This window comes from Marmota flaviventris, chromosome 8, assembly GCF_047511675.1.
Source record: "Marmota flaviventris isolate mMarFla1 chromosome 8, mMarFla1.hap1, whole genome shotgun sequence".
NCBI classification, from domain to species: Eukaryota; Metazoa; Chordata; class Mammalia; order Rodentia; family Sciuridae; genus Marmota; species Marmota flaviventris.
The window spans coordinates 48,801,382-48,828,930 of NC_092505.1; the positions used below are offsets into that span (position 1 = coordinate 48,801,382).

General features: G+C 40.0%; 1 protein-coding gene across 1 annotated transcript in view; it reads right to left on the reverse strand.

Annotated features, from left to right (window-relative positions):
• Nucleotides 1–788: 788 nt before the first annotated feature.
• Mb21d2 (Mab-21 domain containing 2) overlaps nucleotides 789–27,549 on the reverse strand; it is a 115,940-nt gene continuing 89,179 nt past the window's right edge. Inside the window, exon 2 of the mRNA XM_027936121.3 lies at nucleotides 789–3,656. Within this exon, the coding sequence (XP_027791922.1) occupies nucleotides 2,392–3,656 (1,265 nt within the window). The 3' untranslated portion in view covers nucleotides 789–2,391. The remainder of the gene's footprint in view (nucleotides 3,657–27,549) is intronic.

Here is a 27,549-nt window from a genome sequence, read left to right on the forward strand (position 1 = left end):
TGTGTTCTTCGATATGACTTAAGGTAGAAAAAATATGCCAACAGGATCAATGTGTTAGCCTTCTAATGCCTGCAATGAAATTTATCAGAAAACACAGCATTTAAAATATGGCAAAAGTTGCTAGTTAAGTATTGAAGTTGCAGTTGACTTGACAGTAATAGCTTTTTGAACACACTTGCTACTGATGTGGTATGTAACTATTTTAACCTATAAGGTATAACATATGGTCAAAGAATAATAAATTTAAATGGACTTAGGAGCTCTGATGCTCATGTTATCTCCCATTTCTCCATCAGCTTCATCCTGAGACTGCCTCTAGTCATCTTGTGGGATATGTGCAAGTACAATAGAAGTCAAATTCTTCTTCTTCCATATCCAGAGACAGGATATGTTTCCACCCCAGCATTCTAACCTAGAATGCTGTGAATGTCCCTGATTGGAGCAGCTTACATCATATGTCCTTCACTAATGTTTGGGGTCAGAGGAATGATGGTTGGTTTTAAGTGGCTTTTCCATTCACACCTCGAGCTGGAGATCAAGTCATTTACCAAGAAGGCCATACATTATGTGGAGGATAAGTAGATACAAGCAGGGAAACTGGGCAAAACGAAAGAACGAATACTGGATATCCATTACCTGGACTTCTAGTCTGAAAGTCTATAGTTACTGAATATTTATATTCAAGTTATACTTACTGAAAATTACTCTTAGTGTAACCAATAAGAAAATCACCTCAAGATTACAAAATGATAATAACAACAACAAAATTCCAAGGTCAGTATGCTTCTTTTTTATTATTATTTCTGCAATTAACTTAAGTTCGTTGAATGATTTCATTTTCATTTATAAGCATTACATTAATTCCCATGCAAAAACCCAAGACCACATATGCCTGATTCCAAATGGCAAAAATCCAACTTATGAGTCTGGACATTCAAGACGAAAACCAAGATGTTGCTTGACTTTTCCATGAGTAGACATCATGGGAATCCTTTGGGAGAGCAGCAGGTCTCCTGACCCTCAAACAGCAGTTTGCCATGAATCCAGACCAAAGCAGGGAGCCAATGTCTTGAAGCACCTACAACTGGCAAGGAATTTCACTCATGAAGACAGGACACCTCTGTTCTAATGCTGCCAAACAGATTTTCCTGGTTCCAGCTCTACAGTAACACCTGCTTTTGAACAGACGTGGTATCTTCTCTTTGAGGATAATAAAATTTTCCTGCCAGTTTTCCTCAAAAGCTCAGGAGAAATAAAGAGACTTCATTTAAAAAAATAATAATAACCAAAAACTCACCTCTAGAACCCCCAAAGAAATAAATACATAGACACCTACTTTATCAAGTATGTATCTTCCCCAACTTTAGATAGAGTCAATGAACAGGTATAAAGCTTTAAAAACTTCTCTCAGTAAGTTAGGAACCAGGAATATCAAAGAGGGCAAAACAGGACCCCACAATTAAAGGAGAACTAAACAAATACAAAGAATCATTCTATCAACTGAGAGAAATGGGCTAAATGAACAACTGATAGCATTTCAAGAGTGGATGTTAATTCCTACTGAAACACACATCGCAACTCTGACAATGGCAAAGATTTCATTAGTGCAAATAACAATTATAATGGTATGTTCTTTAACAGGACTTAAATAAGGCTTCAAATAATTATACATGCTAAAAATAACATTTGGAAACCTTAAATTTGTTTGGAAAGCTATCAAACATACTCTTCCAAACCATCCAATGTTCACTGGATCCAGGACAATTACATTCAGTGAAGTTGCCCCAAAACACAATTTGTAGCATTATTACTTTCAAAGTTTACAAAGTCTGGTGGAAAAGGGGGAAACCACTCTGGTCACTGATCAAAAAGAAAGAAATCCAGTCAACGTGCCAGGTAGTTCCCAGGTTCTTATGATTCTCAAATATCCACAGTGATGAAAACTCATTAGAAAAATAAAGACAGAAAGAAAACAAAAATATATTATAATTCTTAAATGTCAGAGATTTGTTTCCCAAGCCCTATTAATAAATTCTGCTCAAAGTATGAAACAGAAAAAAGAAAAAAAAAAAAAAAAAGGATTCATGGGCATATTCATCTATGGCTCAAGTTCTCCTTAAAAAACAAACAGCAACAAAACCAACAATCAAAACTACAGGACAATAACGGGAAAACATACACAACAAAATCAGAGGCAGAGTATGAAATAGTAATATACTGTTTCAGAGCCTGCACCATCCTGCAGAACCAGGAAACTTAAAATTTGTTCTTAACAAATCCAATCTAAGCTGGATATGTAAAAAACGGAAAGACAGAATCACAAACCACACTGAAGGTTATGGGAGTTTTAGAACCAGGAGAGACCCCCCCCAAAAAAAGTCAGCAAAACACTCAGAAAAATTTATCATCAATTCTGAAGTGGGGCCTTGTGACATCATCGGGGTTAATAAAGACAGAGATGGACTTCCCCGGGTTCTCAGTCACGAGCTGCTGCAGTTTTTTTGCCAAACGGTCATCAGGCTGGTTGGGGTCCCCTCCGTCCGACTGCGGGGAGGGGATGCTGGTGGTGCTGCCGCGCCGCTGGAGGTCCAGCGTCAGTCGGTTGGCTGCCTTGACGTGCTCGATGGCCGTGCGCAAGTGCTCCGCGGGATCCGAACGCACGGAGGAGAGCTTGCGGGCGTGGAGCATGACCGTCTCCTCTGACAGGTGCTCCAGCATGTTGCACTGAGGGATGAAATAATTGGGGCACATCTTGTTGACCAGACAGTGTTGCAGGTCATCAATGAGGCCCAGCAGAAAGTGGGCGGCATAGTCTTCTTGAGCCAGATAGTTGGCAGGAAGTCTGTCACAGGCCCAGAGCATCATGCTCCGCAGGTGATAGGGGCTAATGGCCTTGGGCCGGGACAGGAGTTTGATGATGATGGCTTTGCAGGCCTGGTAGGCCTGCATGAGACTGCTAGAGATGCACTTCTTCAACTGCACCTCGCTCCTGGCAAAGGACAGCCGCCACTCGTTGTCCTTCTTACCCTTGTAGGAGCAAGCAGGCACCAAGTAAAACCCACTGATGACCTCCTCCTCCGTTATCTTCCCATCCCAAAAGTGATTTTCCATGAGCCAGCTCTGGGCCACTGCAGGCCAACCTTTGAAAGATACCACAGGGACGATATCGTACAACATGCGACTGCTCCCCACACCCAGAATGATGGAGATGATGGTCCCATTCTTTTCTACCTTTTCCACTTTTGGCATCCCTCGCTGGGGCTTCTTCTGGATCTCTGATAGGACAATGCTGATGGAGTCATAGAACCAGTCGGCCACTTTGGTAGGGGAGAAGAAGTAGTTGGTGGCACCATTGATGTGGTCTACAATGGTGCAGCAGTCTTTCCATTTACTGATTGTCCCCTCATCAAACAGACGAAGGCTGAGCCAGGAGTGGCACAAGGCTGAGTGACGCATATCGAGAGTCACGGGCTGATTGCGGTCATGTAGCTTAAGGGCTGGCACCAGAAGGGTAAAGTCCATATCATAGTCAGTACCCCGGGCATAGACATTTAGCTCATCTAAGTCCAGATCCACCACGCCTTCCCGGACTCCTCCAGAGAGCAACAGGTACTCGTTAGCCACTGGAAGTTTTTGGTCCAGCTTTTGCACCATTCCTAGAAACAAAAAGAAAAAAAAAATGGTATTATAGGAAACTCAGATGAGGGAGTCTTTGACCTTCTAAGAACCAAAATCCATTACCAACACAAAACGAGATCTCAGGCTGCTGCTCAGACCCACTTACAACACTTTGTTCTTTTGCCGAGTCCCAGAATCTATCCTTTTCCAAGTAGAATTATTATGACACATCTTTTTTTCAGAGAGAAAAGCAATATCATTTTTAGTCACAGACCAGGGCTCCTCTTCCTGCCGGCATATACTGCCTCAGTCATATACTGCCATCCACTCAACCAGGCTGAACACTTCAGTAAGCTTCAACCCTTCTTTGTCCTTCTCCTATCAAATTTTATATATGTACCCTCTGCCATGTTTCTCACTTGCTTCCCTGTTCTCCATCTCTGCTGCCATCATAGGAGGCAAGGCCCTTTTTGTCTTTCGCTAAAGCAAGTGTGTGGACCCTTGTACTGAAGGTACAAAAGCCATGGAGAGCAAGCTGCTGGCACTTCACTCAGCTCCAGTCAAGGCAGCAGTATCAAATGTATCAGCAGGCAGTAGGTTCACACTTAAAAAAAAAAAAAAAAAAAAAAAAAAAAAATTAGCTTTACTTAAGAAAATCCTTAATGGTGAAGAAACATGACTGATTTTATTAAATCCCAATCTTTGAGCCACCAGAAAGAGTCCCTTTCTAATAGTCTAGTGTCAAGGTGCGGACGTATCCACAAAGCTCCTCTGCTCCGCCTGGATCATAGAAGCACTAGTATAACTGAGTTGTGGGCCAACGTGGCCACTCTGCTCAGGGAACACCACTGTTTCTTTGAAGAATGAATGATTCATGAAAGCTATTCCGAATTGAGTATTTGGCATCCATTTTCTTACAAAATGAACAAAATAAGCCTGGCTCTAATAAAACAACTGCCAATATTTATTGCCAATGACAAAACTGAAGCTTTCAAGAGAAAATTAAATTTTAGAAAACTCACTGTTCACCAGGAGTTTGACATTTCCCAAATTACATAAATCTCTGATGGGATTGATGATGATATTAACAAATGTGATTCTTCAATGAGACTGAGACCTCTGAGGGTGTGAATGGTGTCTCCAATGGGTATAAGCAGGCACAGAGTCTGCATGGGGTAAGCACACAACTTGGGTTATAACTAACGGATATGGGAGCAAATGCACAGAATCAACAGACTGAATTCACACAAGTACTTAAACAAGGGCTAGACTTAAATGACTACTCCACAAAAAACATACCAACTTACCTTCCCTGACTCCTTTGTACCATGTAACTACTAGTATTTCATTGTCTAACAAACTGGTAGCATCATCTTGATTCATGTAAAAGCTTCTCCCCAAAGATCCAAGAACTATAAACTAATAATATTCCATTATTCACTCCAATTACTGCAAATTGACAGTTGTTCACAGGACAAATCTCAAAGCAGCAAATAAATAAGCAGTGCTATGGTTTGAATACCGTTTGTGGCTCCAAAACGCATGCTGGATTTTCATCTCCACTCTAAGTTATGAAGAGGCTGGAAACTTAATCTGACTGCAGCATTCAGAGGTGGGGCCTCAGGAGGTGTTGGAGGCTCAGGGCAAAGCCCCCATGATTGGATACTGCTGGCTTTATAAGAGAAAGTGATCCAAGGAGATGCACATTTGTGGTAGCTCCCTGTCATCATACATTGCCCTGCGCTATCTGGGCACTCTGCCAGCCAGGGGCAATCCTCAACGCTGAACCTACACAACTATGAACTGAAATAAACCTCTTTTCTTTATTACTTAGCCTGTGGTATGGTGCAAAAAGCAACAGACAACAGACTAAGATAACCACACCTAGATGTGTTTTGTTACGATTAGTTTTATAGACTGAATGTTTGTGTCCCGCCCCCCCACCAAATTTGCAAGTTGAAATCTTAACTTCCAATGTGATGGTTATCAGGATGTTGGGCCTTTGGGATTAGGTCATGAGGGTGGGGCCTAGTGAGTGAGCTCAGTGTTCTTATAAAAGAAGACAGCAGGGGGCTTCCCTACCCCTCCTGTCATGTATAGACACAGTGAGAAGATATAAATCAAGAAGTGGGCTGGGGATGTGGCTCAAGTGGTAGAGCGATCCGCCTGGCATGCGCTTGGTTCAATCCTCAACACCACATAAAAATAAAATAAAGATGTTGTATCCACCGAAAACTAAAAAATAAATATTAAAAAATTCTATCTTAAAAAAAAAAAAGGTAACTCCTCACCAGATAACCAAACTGGGTGCCCTGATCTAGGACTTCCCAGCCCCCAAAATTGTGAAAAACAAAGTCCTGTGGTTCTTTATTTATTTATTTTTATTTTAAAAAATTGTTTATAGTCGCAGACAGACAGCAGGCCTTTGTTTTTATTTGTTTATTTTTATGTGGTTCTAAGGATCAAACCCAGTGTCTCACACATGCTAGGCAAGCATTCTGTCACTAAGCCTCAACCCCAGCCCCAAAGTCCTGTTTTTTTATAAGCCACCCTATATAGGGTCCTGTGTTTGAACAGCCTGAATGGACAAAGACAACCATATTTCAAAATTTAACACTCATTTATAGAAATGTGTTCTTCTTCATTCCTTAAAATCCTTGTTTTCCAGACCACATTAACCACATTTAGTATCATGTTCTTCCATTCAGATAGGAATATGGCAAGTTATTTCTTTCTTTTTAAAGCCATCAATAAGTTATTCAACATTATAGAGTCAGCAACTCATCAGAAAGAAAATCCAGTGTATTTTATGGCTAATGCTGTTTGTTCACACTACTTGTGTTACAACAGACCATCTTGACCCCTTTTCAAGAAAGGATTTGTCCCAGAGGCTTGAAGTGCAATCCCTTAAATATTGTCCTCCTGCAAAGAGCTGCTTTCACCAAGGCCATTCCCTGTGGCTGGGTGGGACTGGTGAAGCACATCTACAGTGCTGGTCAGTGTGGGAACGTCCCAGCTTGGGATACTGTGAAGGGCCATTCAAGCCCCAAGAGCTCAACAGAGGCCTAGCCTGCATTTGCAGGGAAACTCAACTTCTTCTATGCCTCCTTTCTTCCCTACCTTTCAGAGGTGTAGAAGCTAACTCCACCTGTGGTTGCTTCCTGAGGAACCAACCCAAAACATCACAACTACCCAAGCTAAAACAGCCTTCATTACAAATGAAGCATGGAAAATTTATTTTCCTTTTAAAAGTGGCTTTAAAAACCAAACTTAGCAATCAGGATTGGGCAGTTATCTTAAACATCAAGACCAATATCAATTTCTCAATGGTCACCATGTTTTAATATTCACCTCATCTTTGCAATGTGAGAAATACCACCACCTCAGGTTTTAAGGCTAGCTATAGAAGGATAAGGTTCATTTCTCAGATCTCCGAATAGGCTGTGGGATTTATTATTATTATAATAATTTATTATTTTATGGACTCATATATAGGTACAGTTACTTTCAAAGAGATATATTTGATAATGAAATAATTTATACTTAATTATTTCATATATTCTTCCCTTCTAGCATTTGGAAAGCCAAAAATACACCTGAAAAAATTGTGAAACACTGTGTTATGGTTAGTAAATAAATTCTTTAACAATTACAGTGCTATTATTTTGTGGGTACCACATTATTGTCTCCTGATAGGTGTAAATAACTCAATATTCTTTCTGTCCTTTCATCCTAGACAAGAAGAAGTTGATCCTGAGCACAGTACCTGGGATCTGTCTATATAATCAGAGTGACTTGTATATTAAAAACCTAGAGGTAATTGTCTACAGATGTGTCACTGAATTTTATCTTGGATTGTCAAAATTTTGTTCAGGAAGTCTTTGGTGAGAAACAGCTTAAACTCCCTTCTGCCCTCTGCTGGATTAAAGAAGTTGTAACTATTTTTCAGTTCCTGTATATCCTAGAACATTCCTGCCAATGATAAAATTATTCTCTTTTCCTCCCAACAGCTGCTCAGGCATTTAGTTAAAATGTTAACACTACTTTCCAAAGAGCCAATATAAAGTACTGGGCTAAATTCTACTCTTCAAGAGGCAGGGTGATTTTGGATATTTCGTATTCCCTTTAAAGTGTAGAAAGAACTTTAGCAGCAGAGAGAATATTCCAGAGGCTCATTTACCCAGTTCTCAGATATCAGAAATAAAGTCCCTAAGGTCACACGATTCCAGAAACTAATTCCTTGTGACATCCACATTTCTTCTCAGCCTCCCTGAGCCTACTAGTCTGCAGTTTTACAAATGATTTGGTAACATAAACTGGGACCTTCTCCAGCATCTCACAAGCCCAGATGTCCTTGAAAACTTTCTGGGGCTAACTTTAAGTGGAAGTGAGCTGACATCAGCTATCATGGCAGATGGGTTGCCAGGCAACTGCATCAGCCCAGAGCTGGGAGAGGAAAAGACAGAGCACACTGTACACTTTGGTGGAGGGATCAGCTCCAACAGGTGCCATTCTGAACAGATTCAAGGTTTTCTGTCAATAATAATGGCAGCATAAGATCAAGGTTTTCTGGCAATAATTATAGCAGCATAAGATCAAGTGATTGGCCATTTAATTATTAGTTACATTATCCAAAGTCAGGAATGGGAACGAAATGGAGGCCCACATACACCACTGAGCTCCTTAGCAGCAAAGAGGAGGCACGGGGAAGCAGCTTACTCCCGAGTACATCTCTGATGGGAAGAACTGCCATATATTTGCTCTTAAAAAAAGCTGCCTCCCTATCATTCCCCACTCCTTGGTTTTGATTTATTTCATAGTTTCTATTTAACAAGACCTTAATACTACTCTTCCATATAGCTACTGCAGCCTTGACTTTAAGGAATTAGCTTCGTGTCATTTCCTTAACTCTTTGTTGATTATTTTTACAACATGGAGTAAAAACAACAACAACAACAAAAAAAAAAAAAAAAAAAAAACACTGAACTGTGAACTATTGAATGAACTTCATTATGTCCTAGCAATAAAACTTTATCACTTTCCACTAACTCAAAATACTAATCTCTGTCACTCAAACACATCACCAGGTTATTTACATCAACTCATGAGACCTAAGTCTCATTTTCTGTCTTCTCCCATATTCATGGCCCAGTATAGATAAATGAAATTAGTAATTTGTGTGGATTTCTTACACACACACTTATGTGGAAGGAAGACCTATAAAAGAGGCAAAACTTTTGCCTTTTGTAATTAGTTATAATTTATCTCCCTATATGCCTTTGACTATGTATATAAAAAGACCTCTAGGCAGAGCTTAACAGTATTCAGTGTTTTGAGAGAAAGGGTGATCTTCTCAGCCTTGAGTGTGGCAGGGTGCACACTAGTAACCAACACTCACTCACCACAGCAGTGATTCTTCAAGACAGGAGGGACATAGGATAGGATAAAGCTGAAAAAGTCCTCTGTGATTCTGATGCACCTCAAGGGCTTGGTTAGTATAATAAATTATAACGAACCTTCCTATAAAATATTTTGAATTATGCTTCAGAGGAGAATAAACTTTTGTCAAGCTTACCTGACATTCTGTGGAACATATTAAGAGGTAGGCATGGTCACCTTTGTTCTAAGAAAGTCACTGACCTTGGGATTTTAAATGACCCCCATTTGGGGAAGGTTTTAGCATTTTCCTCATCCATGATAGAAATCATTTATCTAAAGTTTCTTGATTTAGAGCTGAAAAACCTAAGATTCAGAGAGAAGAAGTGACTCATTCAAGGTCACACAACCTTGGTGATAGATGAACAGCACTGTCTTATTCCTATATTTTTGCAAAGGTCAGCATGTCACAGACATACTGTTCTCTCTAGGACAATGACTCAGTTTGACGTAATTGCAGAATGACCTGGAAGGGCAGAGGCAGAGGTCTAGGGCAAAGTGCCAGCTTTGTGCTTTCAGTGGTCAGAATTTTAGGGTGACGTCTGACAACCACAGATTGTATCTGACCATCCCCACTCCGCATAAGGAAGAACAGACCTAATCTGCCTTGAAAAATGTCCTTAAATCCCCAAAGGAACTGCAAGACACTGGAAACAGAAGAGACCAAGGGAGCTTGCTAGCTTTTCATAATCTCCTGGGTGATCATTACTAGTCACCCCCACACACACTTTTTAAAATTTTGTTCTACTTAGTTATTATACCTGACAGCAGAATGCATTTCAATTCATTGTACACAAATAGAGCACAACATATTAATTCTCTGGTTGTACACGAAGTAGGGTCCCAACATTCCTGCAATCATATATGTACCTAGGGCAATGATGTCTCATTCCACCATCTTTTATCATTATTTATAATCATAGTAAATGTTTTATAAGTCAAAGAAGTGGTTCTATTTTATGTAATTTCTGACAGAACTACATGCAGTTTTATTTAACCCTTTCGGAAACCGATGAGTTCATGCATGGCAGTCATCACGCCCCATGGAGCAGAATACATATGGAATAGGATAGATTGAAAGATGCCACCTCAAGCAAGCCTTCCTTGTTCTTCTTCATTTTGACACTGAAATGTGTGCAAGAGCATTGGACTTGGAGTTAAGAGGCTTCGCTTGGGTCCTGGGTTTGTCACTCATTTAAATAATGAGCTTCATGAGTTATGTGACCTCTATTGAGCTTCTAATTCTAAATCTAAACAAATAAATAACACTATTTTATAGGGCCGGTAGGAAGAATCTAAGCAGAGAGTAGATATTTAGTTCATTTTTTCCGTATGTTCTTCCATTTTTCTGCCACCCCTAAGCCTGGAATAGCAAACTAATTTCACAGAGTTGATTTGAAGATTTAATTAAATAAGATAATCTGTCTAAAACCTCTTGCACATGGAAGGCAAATAAAACCTGTTAGAAGGAGGAAAATGAATGCAGCAGTCTCCGAGGGCCATATGGGACTGCTGCTGGCACAGGCACACCTCCCTCCTCTGGGTAGATGCCACCATAGGGCACAAGATGGCCTGGGACCTAGAGGCGAGGTGGGATCCTGGCCCTTTCCATGTTTCCCCAATCAGCTGCTCCATGGAATGCAACTGTGCTCCTTGGGAGAGCCCTGACCTGAACTCCTAAGTTAGCCAGTTCAACACTCTTGGGAGCAGCAGGCTGTGCTGCAGATTAGTGCCCTCCTCAATCAGATAATAACAGAAAGCCTTTGGCACAGTAACGGGCAGTGAGGCCCAGCAAAGGAAAGACACTGTCATGGGTAACAGTCTACACACTCCCTGTGGTCAAGCTTCAACACTGTATGGCAGGAACCACCTTGGAGATGAGAAAGCAACTGCTTGCTGAAGGTACCATTTGCTTTGACTTATTTTTGTTTGTTTTATTATATAGTTTCATGTTTTAATTTTTATTTATTTTTATTGGTTATTTTTAGTTAATCAATTTGAAGACCTCATTGACTATATCCTGTGATTGTGAAGTTTGCTACACAATATAATATGAAATACTGTCAGCATATGTGTATAAATTTGCTTAATAATTAAGTAAAAAGAGTCAAGTGAGAAAACAAAAAGAACCAAGTTTTTGTTTTGTCAATTTTTTAAATTGTTTCTTTTGTTTCACTTTCACTTATTTCAGCTCTGATTTTAATTATTTCCTATCTCCTACTGCTTTGGAGGTTGATTTGTTCTCTTTCTAGGGCTTTGAGATGTAATGTTAGGTCATTTATTTGTTGACTTTTTCTTCTTTGAAGGAATGAACTCCATGCAATGAACTTTCCTCTTAGAACTGCCTTTATAATGTCCCAGAGATTTTGATATGTTGTATCGGTGTTCTCATTTACCTCTAAGAATTTTTTAATCTCCTCCTTGATATCTTTTGCAACCCACTGTTCATTCAATAGCATATTATTTAGTCTCCAGGTGTTCAATGAAATAGAAACAATTGAAAAAAAAATTGACGAAACAAAAAGTTGGTTTTTTGAAAAAATAAATAAATTTGATAAGCCATTAGCCATGCTAAAGAAGAGAAGGAGAGAGAAAACTCAAATTACTAACATCCATGATGAAAAAGGAAACATTATAATGAACACTACAGAAATATAGAAGGTAATTAGAAATTATTTTGAAAATTTGTACTCCAATAAAATAGAAAATATTGAAGGAATTGACAAATTTCTAGAGGCATATGATGTGCCCAAACTAAATCAGGATGGTATACACAATTTAAACAGATCAGTTTCAAGCAAGGAAATAAAGGACACAATCAGAAGCCTACCAACCAACAAAAACCCAGGACCAGATGGATACACAACTGAGTTCTACAAGACCTTTAGAGGAGAACTAACACCAATACTTCTTAAACTATTTCATGAAATAAAAAAAGAGGGAACACTTCCAAACACATTCTATGAAGCCAACATCACCCTGATTCCAAAACCAGACAAAGACACATCAAAGAAAGAAAACTTTAGACCAATATTGCTAATGAATGTAGATGCAAAAAATCTCAATAAAATTCTGGCAAATCGAATACAAAAACATATCCAAAATATAGTGCATCATGATCAAGTAAGGTTCATCCCAGGAATGCAAGGTTGATTCAATATACAGAAATCAATAAATGTAATTCATCACATCAACAGACTAAAAGATAAAAATCATATGATCATCTCAACAGATGTTGAGAAAGCATTTGATAAAATACAGCATCCTTTCATATTCAAAACACTAGAAAAACTGGGGATAACAGGAACATACCTCAACATTATAAAGGCTATCTATGCTAAGCCCCAGACCAACATCATTCCAAATGGAGAAAAATTGAAAGCATTCCCTCTAAAAACTGGAACAAGAGAGGGATGCCCTCTGCCACCACTTCTATTTAACATAGTTCTTGAAACACTAGGCAGAGCAATAAGACAGATGAAAGAAATTAAAGGGATATGGGTAGGAAAAGAAGAACTCAAATTATCACTATTTGCAGGTGATATGATTCTATACCTAGAAGACCCAAAACACTTCACCAGAAATCTCCTAGAACTAATAAATGAATTCAGTAAAGTAGCTGGATATAAAATCAACATCCATAAATCAAAGGCATTTCTGTACATCAGTGAAAAATCCACAGAAAGACAAACTAGGAAAACCACCCCATTTACAATAGTCTCAAAAAACAAAAAATACTGGGGAATAAATTTAATAAAAGAGGTAAAAGACCTCTACAAGGAAAACTACAACATACTAAAGAAAGAAATTAAAGAAGGCTTTAGAAGATGGAAAGATCTGCCTTGTTCTTGGATAGGCAGAATTAATATTGTCAAAATGACCTTACTTCCAAAAGCAATATACAGATTCAATGCAATCTCAATCAAAATCCCAATAACATTCCTCATAGAAATAGAAAAAGTAATCATGAAATTCATCTGGAAAAATAAGAGACCCAGAATAGCCAAAGTAATCCTTAGTAAGAAGAGTCAAGCTGATGGCATTACTATTCCAGAACTTAAACTATACTACAGAGCAACAGTAACAAAAACAGCATGATATTGGCACCAAAACAGATTGGTAGACCAATGGTACAGGATAGAGGACACAAAGTTTAACCCACATAACTACAGTTATCTTATATTAGACAAAGGTGCCAAAAACGTACACTGGAGAAAAAAGATAGCCTCTTCAACAAGTGGTGCTGAGAAAACTGGAAATCACATGTAACAGAATGAAATTAAACCTCTCCCTCTCTCACCATGCACAAAACGCAACTCAAAGTGGATCAAGAACCTAGGAATTAAACCAGAGACCTTGCACCTAATGGAAGAAAAAGTAGGCCGAAATCTCCATCATGTCAGATTAGGCCCCAACTTTCTTAATAAGACTCCTACAGCACAAGAATTAAAACTAAGAATCAATAAATGGGATGGATTCAAACTAAAAAGTTTCTTCTCAGCAAAAGAACAATCAGTGAGGTGAAGAGACAGCCTACAGAATGGGAGCAAATCTTTACCACATGCACATCAGATAGAGCACTAATCTCCAGGATATATAAAGAACTCAAAAACCTTAACACTAAAAAACCAATAACCCAATCAACAAATGGGCAAAGGAACTGAAGAGACACTTCTCAGAAGAGGATATACAATCAATCAACAAACATATGAAAAAATGTTCAACATCTCTAGCAATTAGAGAAATGCAAATCAAAACTACTGTAAGATTTCATCTCACTTCAGTCAGAATGGCAATTATCAAGAATACAAACAACAATAAATGTTGGTGAGGATGTGGGAGAAAAGGCACACTCATACATTGCTGGTGGGACTGCAAATTGGCACAGCCAATCTGGAAAGCAGTTTGGAGATTCCTTGGAAAACCCTGAATGGAGCCACCATTTGATCCAGCTATCCCACTCCTTGGTTTATACCCAAAGGACTTAAAAACAGCGAACTACAGGGATACAGATATATTAATGTTTATAGCAACACAATTCACAAAAGCTAAATTGTGGAACCAAACCAGATGCCCTTCAGTAGATGAATGGATCGGGAAACTCTGGTATATTTACACAGTGGAACATTACTCAGAATTAAAAGAGAATAAAATCATGTCATTTGCAGGTGAATGAATGAAGTTGAAGAATATAATGCTAAGTGAAGCAAGCCAATCCCCCAAAAACCAAAGGCTGAATTTTCTTTGATATGAGGATGCTGACTCATAATGGCCATGGTGGGGGGGGGGCATGGGAGAAATGGAGGAACTTTAGTTAGGGTAATGGGGAGGGAGGGAAAGAGAGAGGAAAAGGAGATAGGAATGATGGTGGAATGAGTTAGACATCATTACCCTAAGTACATGTATGAAGACACGAAAGATGTGAAAATATTTTATGTACAATCAGTGACTTGAAAAATTGTGCTCTATATGTGTCATATGAAATGAATTGCATTCTGTCATCATGTATAATAAATAATAATAAATAAATAATTTAATTTTCAAAAAGAACCAAAAAAAAAAAACCCACAGAAAGGCTCTCTACTTTTTCATTATTTCCCTCCTCAGAAATTAAAGCTGAAGTTCTAAAAGTTGCCAGGCTTTGTCAAAGTCTACTAAGCTACTGTATACAGAATGAACATGAACGAGTTAGACCCGGATTCAAGTCCAATTCATCCATGACCAATATGATTAACTACTCTAGATCTGTCTCTGACCCTAAATTGGGAAATGACAACTGTAAGTTTGTTGGGTGGTCATGGGAAGATGCATGTCAAACTTCCTAGTGTGGGGTCTGTACGTGATCAGCAGTCAATAATAAGTGAGGAGTTCTGGGCTTCTGCATGCACACATGCTATTTTCCCATCTAATAAATTCTGCCCTTTCTTTTCAGTTCTTCGGATAGTTTAAAAACCCAGTTTCTGCCATTTGGCTTAGTGGCAAGAGTCAAAGGAGAGACTTATTAGCTCCACAGAGCAAGCGGCTTTACACAGCTACCACAGCAGGTGAAAGACACAGGTTGACAATTTACAAGAAGGAGGGTTCACTTTAGAAGGCTCATTCTTGACAATGGATAGGAAAAACAAAAGAAAAGCAATGAGCAATGTCAATGTGGTCTCAAATGGCTACACAAAGATGACCACATTAACTTTTTGATTTGCACAAAGAAGCTTGAAATATGGGATAGAGATATTTGGAATTAAGTCAACTGAATCTCATTCACCTCTGCCTGTGACCTAGCCAAGACTGGTTTTCTGTTCCTTTCTTATTTGAGATTATATATGTGAATGACTTAATTACTCTGAAACTGGAAATCTGGGTTCATTAAGGAGGGAAGGGATTATATTTCAGAAAAATCATGAAGTAAGCCAAGTCCAGGAAAGTGCAAAAAGGGTGGAGATGGAATCCAAAACTAAGGCTGCATTTATTCATGCATGCATTCAAATGCTTCCTGTGAACCAGTGAACAGAAGATAAAAAGGTGAGGAGAAATACACGAAGTCCCTACTGCATGATGCTTACCACTTAAGAGAAAGCCAGAAGATAATTATATCAATCAGGATAGATGAGGTTGTACTAAGAGGAACAAACCTGATATCTCAATGATTCAGAATAACAAATTTTTACTTCTCATTCACACTATAGGATCATCAAGGGTAAGCCCAGAACTTCATAGTCACTCTACTGGAGAAACAGAAAGCTCTGGAGGATCAATTTTCAGCAGTTAAAAATGCTGTGGCTACCCCAGGCATGGTAAGGCACATACTTGTAATGCCAGCTACTTGGGAGGCTGAGGAAGGATCAAGATCAGCCTGAGCAATTTAGAAAGCCTGTCTCAAAATAAAATAAAATGGGTTGGCACCTGCCTACTAAATTAATTTCCAATAACCCCCAACTCCCAAAAGTTGCTTAGCTGGAATTGATATACATCATTCTTATTCACAAATCACTGGCAAAGACTAGTATAAAGTCCTACCCAACCATAGAAAAGAAAATGCAATTCTACCACATGCCAGTAAGGGGGAATGCAGAAATATTTGATAGGCAGCATGAACAGCTCCCATACTAATCAAATAATCACCCACCAAGGAACATATAATTACAAGCTGAGATTATAACAATGAAAGAAATGAATAAAGGTCCTAAAGAGGAAGAAGAGTCATGAAGAAGGCTTAGCCTGGAGAATAGAAACTTCAAGAAGACCATGGGATTGAGATGTCCTAATAAAGAACAAAAGGACTTCACCTATAAGATTTCAATACATAGAAGGTACAGAGATAAAAACTCAGTGTAATGTTATCGGGCACAACCTTCTAACAATGCTGCCTGGCCTCAAGAATTGTAATATTCAGCAGGAAGGAAACCACGTGATAGAGTCTGAGTGCAGATGCCTCCCAAGGTGTCTGTCCATCACAAGAGCCTGCTACTAATGGAGACCACCACCATGTCCACTCTATGGCCACCCAGGACCATCCAAGCGTGTGCCCCATCAATGGTGGCAGTAGGAAGTAAGGAAATTGCTCCGATGCTGAAGGTTCCTCCTCTGTGGTCTGCACAGTGTCATTTCTAATCTGCAGCCAGTTACTGCCACATCCTCCAACCAGATTGGCCAATTTTTAAAGGAGACAGCACAGGACTAGAAATGTTACACACGGAGAAAAAAAGAAGGGCTGAATTTAGAGAGTGTGTTCTTGAAGTACAAACATCTCCTCGAGGCTGTCTGAGAAGGGCACACACATTTCTCTACGCTACTCTGTGCTAAGGTACAGGCTAGATGCTTGGCCTGTGTCATCTCAATTCAACCCTCTTCAAGTGGGCAATATTGTCCCCATTTTACTGATGAGGAAATCAAGATAAATAACTGTCAATCAAATTGCTCCTGATCATAAAGGCTGAGTTGGGATCCAGATTCAAGTAGATTCTATGCTCTTCTCACCACGCCCTACTACTCTCTCCAGTACTAAATGGGCTCTTTCAGGAGAATAAACCACTTACTATCTTTACTACCTTTGGGCCATTAAAACTGCAACATAAAACACTATAGGAAATAGTAAACAGAAGCCTATTTCTATATATAAAAATGAGACAAATTTCATTTTGGAGTATTTATTGCTAAAGTACATAAAAATTATTCCAGCCATCCCTGGGGAATAAAGTATATAAGGAAAATGAATCAAGGATCACAGGAAGACATGATTACAAAATAACGTTAAGAAAACAACATCCAATGCTGTGACACATGGTATGTGTGTGTATGTTGCACACTTAGTTCTTCACTTAGTTCCTGGATGTTCTCAAAGAACATTCCAGAAATGCTTCAATCACAAAGCATCCTTGGAATTCAATTAGACCCCAAAGACAAACTCTGAAAATATTCCCACATATCCAGATGCATCGTCTCACTTGCTTATTTTAAGCCAAAAGCAGAACATTAACATTAACATTAACATTAACAGAACATAAACGAGGTCCGATCCCCACGTTTCCAGTACCAGGCTGAGGAGACAGGCGAACTTGATTGACAAAGGCAACACTAACCTTGAAGACAGGAGCTATTACTGTTGTATTGTGTGCAATGTGACATTTGTTTTTTGTACAAAAATCAGGTCAGGCACATCTGGAGATGTGGAGAAAGTAACATGAAAAATTCCGTAACTTCTTTGTAAATAACAAAACCAAGAAACAACTGAAACAGGAAATCCCATGCTCCTTGTGACCCAGCTGCCTGAAAAAAAAACAAGTCACTCTTCATTTTAAAGGGACCCTGTTATAACTGAGGTCCACACCACACTCTCAGATTTGTCACATTAGCTCACAGCCAATCCCAATTTATATAAAGATGGCTTCTCCAAAGTACTTTAAATCTACAATAACTTTGACTACCATAGACTAGTCAAAGATCTTAAAATTAATTTACTTGGTAAATTTTCAATCATACACAATAGAGAAGATAGTATAAAGAATCAACATGTACCCCTTACCAAGCTCCAAGGATTCTTTTTGCCAATCTATTCTAGTATCACTTATCTCTCCATTTTTCTATCATACTTTAAAAAAAAATTTTATTTGTTCTAATTAATTATACATGACAGCAGAATGCATTTTGATTCATTGTACACAAATGCAGCACAACTTTTCATTTCTCTGGCTGTACATGATATAGAGTGCACCATATGTTCAGTCAATGATATTCATCTCATTCCACCATCTTTCCTATCCCCATGTCCCCTCCCTTTCCCTTCCTCCCCTTGGACCAATCAAAGTTCCTCCATTCTCCCCACATCTTCCCTCCAAACTATGGATCAGCAACCACTTATCAGAGAGAATATTCGGCCTTTGGTTTTGGGGGATTGGCTTATTTCACTTAGCATGATATTCTCAAGCTCCATCCATTACTTGCAAATGCCATAATTTTATTCTCTTTTAATGCTGAGTTATGTTCCATTGTGCATATACACTACAGTTTCTTTATCTGTTCATCTATTGAAGAGCATCTAGGTTGCTTCCACAGTTTAGCTATTGTGAATTGTGCTGCTATAAACATTGATGTGGCTGTGTCCCTGTTTTTAAGTCCTTTGGGTATAGACAGAGGAGTGGGACAGCTGGGTCAAGTGGTGGTTCTATTCCAAGTTTTCTAAGGCATCTCCATACTGCTTTCCAGAGTGGTTGCACCAATTTTCAGTCCCATCAGAAATGTATGAGTGTGCCTTTTTGCCACATCCTCGCCAACACTTATTGTTGTATTCTTGATTCCTGCCATTCTAATTGTAGTGAGATGAAATCTTAAGAGTAATTTTCATTTGCATTTCTCTAATTACTAGAAATGTTGTACACTTTTTCATATATTTTTTGATAAATTGTATATCTTCTTCTGAAAAGTGTCTGTTCAGCTCCTTACCCCATTTATTGACTGGGTTGATAGGTTTTTTTGGTGTTTTTTGAGTTCTTTATATATACTGGAGATGAGTGCTCTGACGTGTGTGTGGCAAAAATTTGTTCCCAAAATGTAGGCTCTCTCTTCATTTTTTCTTTTGCTGAGAAGAAGCTTTTCAGTTTGAATCCATCCCATTTATTGATTCTTGATTTTATTTCTTGCACTATAGAGTCTTATTAAGGAAGTCAGGGCCTAATCCGACATGATGGAGATGAGGGCCTACTTTTTCTTCTATTGGGTGCAGGGTCTCTGGTTTAATTCCTAGGTCCTTGATCCATTTTGAGTTGAGTTTTGTGCATGGGGAGAGAGAGGAGTTTAGTTTCATTTTGCTGCATATGGATTTCCAGTTTTCCCAGCACCATTTGTTGAAGAGACTATCTTTCAGGTTTTGTTTTGGATTAGTCTATGTCCACTTCTCTAAAATGTATAGAAAGAATTCCAGATGGGGGACTCAAACCAATTATGGATTATCTGTCTACCTTGGTGTCCCTCTGCCTGATGACCTGTATGTCGCCTAACCTAATTAAACAGATGTAACTTGAAGGAAAAAGATACATGGTATGGCCTGAAATAAATTCCATCTTTATAAGGATGATAGACTTCGATTGACAGTGTTAGCCTGACACTGTCATTTCAAGACATAAGAAATTCCAGAGCCTTTATATCTGCCAGCAAAGAAACCATATTACACAGTCAGAAGAGATGGAAAGGAGATGCTAGGAGCCTATTAATGAGCTGACTAGGAACTATTCCACAATACACAGGGCACTCCTCTTAGTCTCTAAGAAAAATTTAGCTCTTAGACATTCTCTAAAGTACCAATTTTCAGCCAAATGACTTTAGCAAGGGAGTAGGAGAAAAAGTACTACATAATTATAGTGTGATATGAGATCAAAATCTCATATCTGATTTTTTGTTAAAGATAATAATATGCCTTTTCCCTTCGATTCACAAGTACAAATAAATGGACTCCTCCTTCCTAAGCAGTTCCCACTATCCACCAGGAGATGGCGCCAACACTCCACTTACTCACCATGAGTTTCCAGCTAGGCTCCAAGGTCATACAATCCTAGAATGCTCAGGTGTGTTGTACAGTGTTTGTGGCCTTGCTGACATGAAGCTGTTCTGTGAGGTTTGCTTAACTAATGACTTAGTAATCAAACTGTGCAGTACTTTTTGTACTCTGGATTTTTAAAAGTTTTTTTTTTAATTATTATGCATTATATCAAATTACCACTATACAAGTGGAAATTAAGACTTTATGGAGTTTTTATATGTTGAAATATTTCTTCAAATAAATCTCTCCTATATATCAAAACTTTAAAAAAAAAAAAAAAAAAAACCCAGAGGCTTAGTAAGAAGCTAAGATTTGATAAGATATATTAAAATCGTCATCCTGGACCTATTTGCCTCTAGATACCGTGTAGTGATTTGTGTTAGTCAACTTTCCATGGGGGGGGGGGGGGGGTGAGAGGGGGGGCAGGGAATACCAGAGATGAACAACTTAAAAGGAAGAAGGAATCATTCAGGCTCAGTTTCAGAGGTTTCAGTGTATGGTCACTTGGTTCCATGGTGTATGGGCTTTATGTGGTGAGACAGAACATCACAGTGGGGAGCATGTGGTAGAGCAAAACTTCTTACCTCAGGAACGATGGAAGGAGGCAGGGAGGGGCTGGGGACAAAGCATACCATGTAAAAGCAGGCTCCCAGTGATCTACTTCCAACTAGACCCACCTCCAACTTTTCCAACACCTCCCAACAGCCCGCTAAGCTGTGAATCCTTAGCAGCACAGTGCTGCTGTGGGGACCAGCCTTATATGCATGAAGCTTTGGGGGATATTTACAATCCAAACCCTAACATGATTTGTAACTTTGCCTTTTGACTCCTCAGAGAAAATCCTGGTAATTCAGAAGCCATAGGGCTCCATCTAGGTTGATCAAGACTGAAAGATACAGCAGGCAGGCAGCATGGTGAACGAATAATTCCCAGGGCATGCTGAAGACCTTGTTGTAAGGCACAGAGCTTCAGCTCACATTTGCTGAAACTGAGATTTAAATAAAACAAGAAAGAGGAATATGGGCTCAAGTGTCAGAATAAAGGGGATTCTGAGAAGGCAGAAGAAATGGTCTTAGCTATTACAAAATAAAGGCATTATTCTTTGACATGGTTTCATTCTGACTACAAACAAATAAATGCATGAATTGATTTCAGGAATCCAGATGACTAATAAAAAGGAAAGGAATTTTTAAACCTGGCTTTAATTAATAAATAATCAAAACAAGCACTGCCACATATTGTATGATATTTTGTAGCACTAGTCTCCGTCTCTCCTGGTTTTTTAAAAACCATCTAGTAGAAAGCATCATAACCTTCATTCAACATGTGTGGGTGCTGAGGCTTCTGGCCACTCAGATTGCCAAGGTAAGTGCACACAATATTCACCTAGGTCTCTGGCCTTAACTAATCTAATACAAAATTATTTTAAAGGAAGGAAGGACATGTCATTGGTTTTGTTTGTTTTTACAGAGTTGTCAATTTGTTTGCTGCAAAGTGGGCAGAAAGGTAGAGAAAGGGCTTAAATGTAATGCCTGCTCTGCTGGAGGCATCTATGGAGCTCAGCCTAGGACTGCAGTTAAGCCTGGACTGACCAGGTCAATACTAAGTGCCAACTTTCATCTGCCCAAGAAAATAAACACACATCATTCCTGAAAACACCTGTCTTTAAGAGTCAATAATCAAATATTTAATACTAACGAATCAATTTGTCATATATTAATAATAATTCCCCTTTGTCTAGACTGTCTTTACCTTCATTTAAATAACGTTACTTCAAATACCAATATTCTCAATCTAGTTTTTGAACAACAAAGCAGTCACATCCTAAAAACCTGCTATTTAAAAACAGTAAGGACTCAATGCCTTACAAGTCTGTCTATTGTATAAAACTGGAATGTTCCCTAACGCAGGTTCAGATTAGTACATCTGCACCCACACCTATAATTTATGGAAAGACTGGATGATCACATAATAAAGTTTTCAAGGAAAACAGTCATGGGGGGAAAGTAGCAACCGCCTGACAGGCTAACGAAGAGCAGAACTCACTTCAAAGACACCACCGTCTACCTGCTAATTACTTTCAGTATCTGGGTAAAAAACATGCTTTATTGTCTGAGCTTGAAAACATTCACATCAAAAAAAAGTCAGGCTTTTTCAAAACAACCAGCCCAAACCCTATGTGGACACTAAAATGTATAGTCTAAAAGCACAGGTATCATCTGGAAGAGGGCAGAGTTGCAGCGCTTTTAAACCCACATCTGCTCAATACAGAAGGGAAATCCAGACAAGCTCCAAAGGTCAGTCTCCTGATGCCAAAGTGGAAAAGTTCTGTTTAGGATGCCTTCTTTCTCCTGCTGTCCCCTCCACCCTCTGCAAATGGAGGAAGTCGGTGGAGTAAACGGGGCATTCAATATTCTACAGCAATCACAACCAAACCCCAGCTCTTCAGGGAGAAGTCCTGTTTGCATCCTTTGTTTACACTGAGTGCTGAAGGATGTTGTTTGCGTCAACTGCAAATCCTGTAACTCTCAAGGCAATGCAGCATGAGGTGCTTGCCTGTTTCCCACACAAAGATGAAGCAGTTGGATTACTGGGGGTGCTGGGGACAGAATCCAAAGTCCCTGATGCCCACTCCACAGCTCTTTCCATTTTCCCGGGGGGGATCCAGCTCAAGGGACGTGTTAAACATACAGGTCTCTGTGTCTGGTCCCAGGACTGAAGCATCATCTCCAAGGAGACGCATGTGTTTAAAACTATCAATGCTGAAATGCCTTTAAATAATGAGATTCCTGCTCCCTCTCTCAATTCCACAGCGGAGGGTTTAACTGCATGGAATCAAGAGAGGGTTTACTGCCCCAGAAATTCTAAGATCTTGATGAGCTGAGAGTACTAACTTTTTGAATCAGGAAGGACACAAACTAGGTGGGACTCTTAGACACAGGCTATTAACTGAGAGTCAGGAAAGGTGTGGCATCTCTCCCTCTTACCTAGAAGACCCCCTCACATCTCCAGCCCTCAGGAATTTGTTTGGCTCTGAAAGAAAAGATAGGTTTTTGTTAAGTTTCTGCTGGTTGTTCTACTACCCTTATCTACCTTCTCCCATCAGAGTGGCTAAGCTTTGTCCTCTGTTCAAGATTAAGCACGGTGATTGTGTCATCAGCCAAAAATCCTTGAGGACAACTGGCAAAACACACTACCCTTTCCCTGGAAGCATGTGTATGGGACAGTATTGAGTGGGGTGGACCAGCAGCCAAGCAGTAAGCCCATGGTGACAGGCACAATTACAGTTTAGTCTCTAAAACCAATGATCACACAGTCTAAATGGTCCGGATGCAGGAATATGATTTCCAAAGCCATCCACTGTCCCCGAGCTGAGTTTAGAGACAATGATTAAATACAGATGTCCTATTCATATTGTGTCCCTTCCAAAAATCCAGAGAGATTAGATTTTATAGTTAAGCAGGAAAAAGACTAAAAATATGATATGATGCCTGTTTGAGAAAGAGTCATTAAAAGACACAAACCCAGGTATAGTATGACGATGGTATAGTGAGATGGAGAAATACAATTTTTAAAGACAATGACAAAAATGACATCTTGTGCACAGATTCAAGTCTTTTTATGAGAGAAACATTCAGATGAAAATCCCCATAATTCCAGTCTAAAGAGGGCAGTGTGTATGTGTGTGTGTGTGTGTGTGTGTGTGTGTGTGTGTGTGTGTGTTTGGATGTTGTTTTAGGGCAAAAAAAAAAAAAAAACCCACAAATTTTTCACTCTTTCCACTAGAGGGCGTGCTTTCCTAATTTTTCTTTACACTGGCAAAGGGAAAGAGCCTGAAGGTTCAACTTGTAAAATTCATACCTAATTTGACATCCAAAATGAGAACACAGTGCTTCTCACTGGTGAACTTAAAATGCCCTTGTGATGTTCTGCCACAGTTCTGTCTGTACTGGTGAAATGTCACACATCCATTGATACAATTCCATAGTACTGGGAGGAAAACAGCAGAAGGAAGGAAGTCCCAATAGCTAATGCAGACGGTATGGATGGAGAGTTTCTGAATTTAGGATACAGACAGACTTCAGTGAGCACCCTGGCTACTAGTTCATCAGTTGTGTGACGTTTGGGTGAGTTACTTGACTTTTTGAAACTTTAGTTTCCTCATTTTAAAAAAATGGGGACAATACCACCTCTTTCATGTGGCTCTTAAGAGTTATATACAGCTCCCAGTACAGTTTTTGGAACTTTACAAATGCTGAGAAAAATGTAATTTTATTTTTAAGGCAGAATTCTGTTAATACTTGTTCAGGTTAACTGATAACACCAGTTTTTAATTTTGCTCGTTGAACATGTGACCTTTTTAGTATTTTCCTATTAAACCAGAATATTTTTCAAATATTTCAAAGAAATATTCTAGTATTTTTCTTCCTATTCAACCAAGTCCTTCTCTCCTTTTTTTTTTAAATTTTAGTTTTTAATACGTAATACAGTTGCACAGTTCAACATTCCACAGGGTAAATGTGGCTTTGAAGGGCAGGGCTGTGTTTAGATTGTCTCCTTCTTACCAAGATTGCCTAAGTGCTGCTTCGTAAGCGGCAAGTAATGTGGGCTGATTAAAACCTTGTGACAACTCTGCAGGCTTTGTAAGGATAGAAAACACTTCTAATGAAAAATTAAAACAAAGTACCTGGTAGGTAGGCGGGAGGAAGGAAGGGAAAGGGATTTTTATTGTTCACTTTAGCTTTATACCATCTCTTCTGCTGTCTGATGAATCTGATACATGAGGAAATGTAGTGAAATCCTGGATACTGAATGGATCCTGCTTTGTTGCCACCTGGGTCCTTCAGGGGAACTTGGAACACATCTGGCTGGGCCTACAGTAAGCGCCTGATTCAGCATGTCTGGCTGGAACTGGGAATTTGCATTTCTAACAAGTTCCTGGGTGCTGCAGAAGCTGCTGGTCCGCACTACACACTGACAAACACTGGTCTAGCACCACCACAGAACTAACCATCCTATGGCAGACCAGAAACGGAACAGAGTAAGAAACCTAGGCTGAGTTCCTAGCTTTCATCAATTCACTGTGTGATGTAGGGGCAGGTCAATTACCTGTCCAGGTCTCCATTTGCTATTATATGAAGAGGATCAATTCATTCCTTCCTTCCTCCCTCCCTCCCTCCCTCTCTCTTTGTCTCACTCCCTTCTCTCCTTCCTTCCTTCTTTCGACTCCTTCTTTCAGGGGCTCTCTACCTCTGACCCACATCCCCAGTCCTTTGTATCTTTTTGACACAGGGTCCTGATAAGTTACCCATGCTGGCCTTGAACTTGTGATCCTCCTGCCTCAGATTCCTGAGAACTGACTGGGATTACAGACATGTACCATTGCACCTGGCTAAGAGGAACAATTTCAAACTATGGACACACCAAATGAAGGGCAATGAAGGAAACAAATTAATTAGGACTCAGAAGAAAGTGAACAAATGCCCTATAAAAACAGCCTTTACTTTTTATAGATTGCCTAAAGACTGGGCAGTTCTGGGTTCTTGTCTGGGTTCTACCAGTTGACTTACCTTAGACACAGTGCAGGACCTTTCTGGGCCATCGTTTTCTATATAAAAAGCAAAAGACTTGGTCCTTCATATGTAAACACTCCACGGTCCTTCAATCGGCCCATGAGCTGCAGCGCTGAGCTCGGCTCCTGGCCTGGAGCTGAGCACTAGAATCTTTCATTTTGCCTTAGCAGCACCCAACAGTGACCTTGTGCTTTGTCCACTGTCAGTACAGACCAGCTGCAGAACCCAGGTGCACAGCAGCCCCTGCTAGCCCTCAGTGCTAGCTCCTCAAACATCCTAAAACCAAGCTTCACACTGTCGTTGGTGGGACCTGTGTGCCATCATTAGACAGGCACCCAGGGTCCCATGCCATCCTTTCAGCTGACAAAGGCTTTCTCCTCTTTCCCTAAAATGCCTGGTGTCGTGTTCTCCCTGCCCATCTCACTGTCCCTGTGTGTCCCTGTCACCATGTAGTTAGGGCCTCACATCTCTCCAGGGACAAGGACAACACCTCCTAATTGGACTCTACCTCCCATCGCCATCACCCAAAAGCAGCTACGGAAGGAGCTTGTTATGGACAGGCTCCAATCACAGGGCTCACCTACACGCATTCCATCAGTGCCCCCTCCCTGCAGTTGGGGCCCCCACACTCTGGGGCCAAGCCCCATCTCAATCCTGCCTGAACTGCCCCCTTATCTTCCTCATAGGCTTCTGCCCCAAAGTGGATCCTCCAGGAGCTGGTTCCCCAGTCCCATCCTGGGCTTCCGGTTCCCAATCCTTTCTCACTCTCTTCCTTTTGCCCTGTCTTTGCCTGTTGGAATCCTGCCAACTCTCCCCCCTCAGAAAGCTTTTCCCTTCTAATCCTCCATAAGTACACACATTCTTCCCTTTCTCTTTGCACAGCATTTTGATTGCCCTGACATTTTATGAGGTTATGTAAGATCATCTTGACTCACTCAAGACCATGAGTTTCCTGAGGACAGGGACAGAACTTGCTCACATGGGTCTCCCCTGCATTCTTTGGGTATTCGGCCACTGAGATCCAGAAATGGCCTGGCCTGGTACAGATGGGTCACTGCAATATGAACTAGCTTGTATGGGACAGGAAAATGGGAATTGTGTAGCACAATGAGAGTAGTGTTGGTGTCACGTGCAGTTTTCTCAGAATTCTAACATTTTGTACACCCAAGGAAGAGTACCTAAACAAAACCTCCTCAAACACAGCAGAATGCAGAGACCCACAGAGAAAATCATGCTCCCGTTCTCCTTGGCCCATCCTGGCATGTGGTCTGGGGTGGAAATGCTTTTCTTTTTGAAAATTGCTTTTTATAATGTTTTTACCCTCATCATCAAATTTCCACTTATTCCTTGTCCCGTGACCCTTTTCCTTAAGTCACCTTTAGCCCTTTTTCAAAGGTAAAGTCCTATATTAGATTATTTCTTTATTCATAGTATTGTCAATTGCTTTTGTTAATGTTCCAGTTCCAAAGTCAAAGGGGTTTTGAGTGACCTCTTCACAACCCTATTCCCACCCGCCCACCTCCACCATGTTGTTCTTGGAAGGTGAGCTTGCAGAATGTGCATACTGTGTTGTTATGTAAACATCTAGATTAGTGCCCTGGGGAGACAAGACAAGATTGCAGTTCTGGAAAGAATGACAAAGATGGCCTGTCTGGGCCAGCAAGGGGCAGGGACTAAGCTCCTCTCTAGAATATGAAACTACCAGATTCTAGTGCATTCTAGTGCATGGAACTGGCCATGCACTTGGGAGGACAGGCTGACCTGAGCTGACACTGCATGTAAGTGACTCAGAGCTTTCCTGGACAGCTGAGTGTTTTTGAGGAGTTCTAAGTGCCAGAGCTGTCTGGGTTCCTGGAGAGACTATCTGAGGGAAGAAAGGCAGGAGGGGAGAAA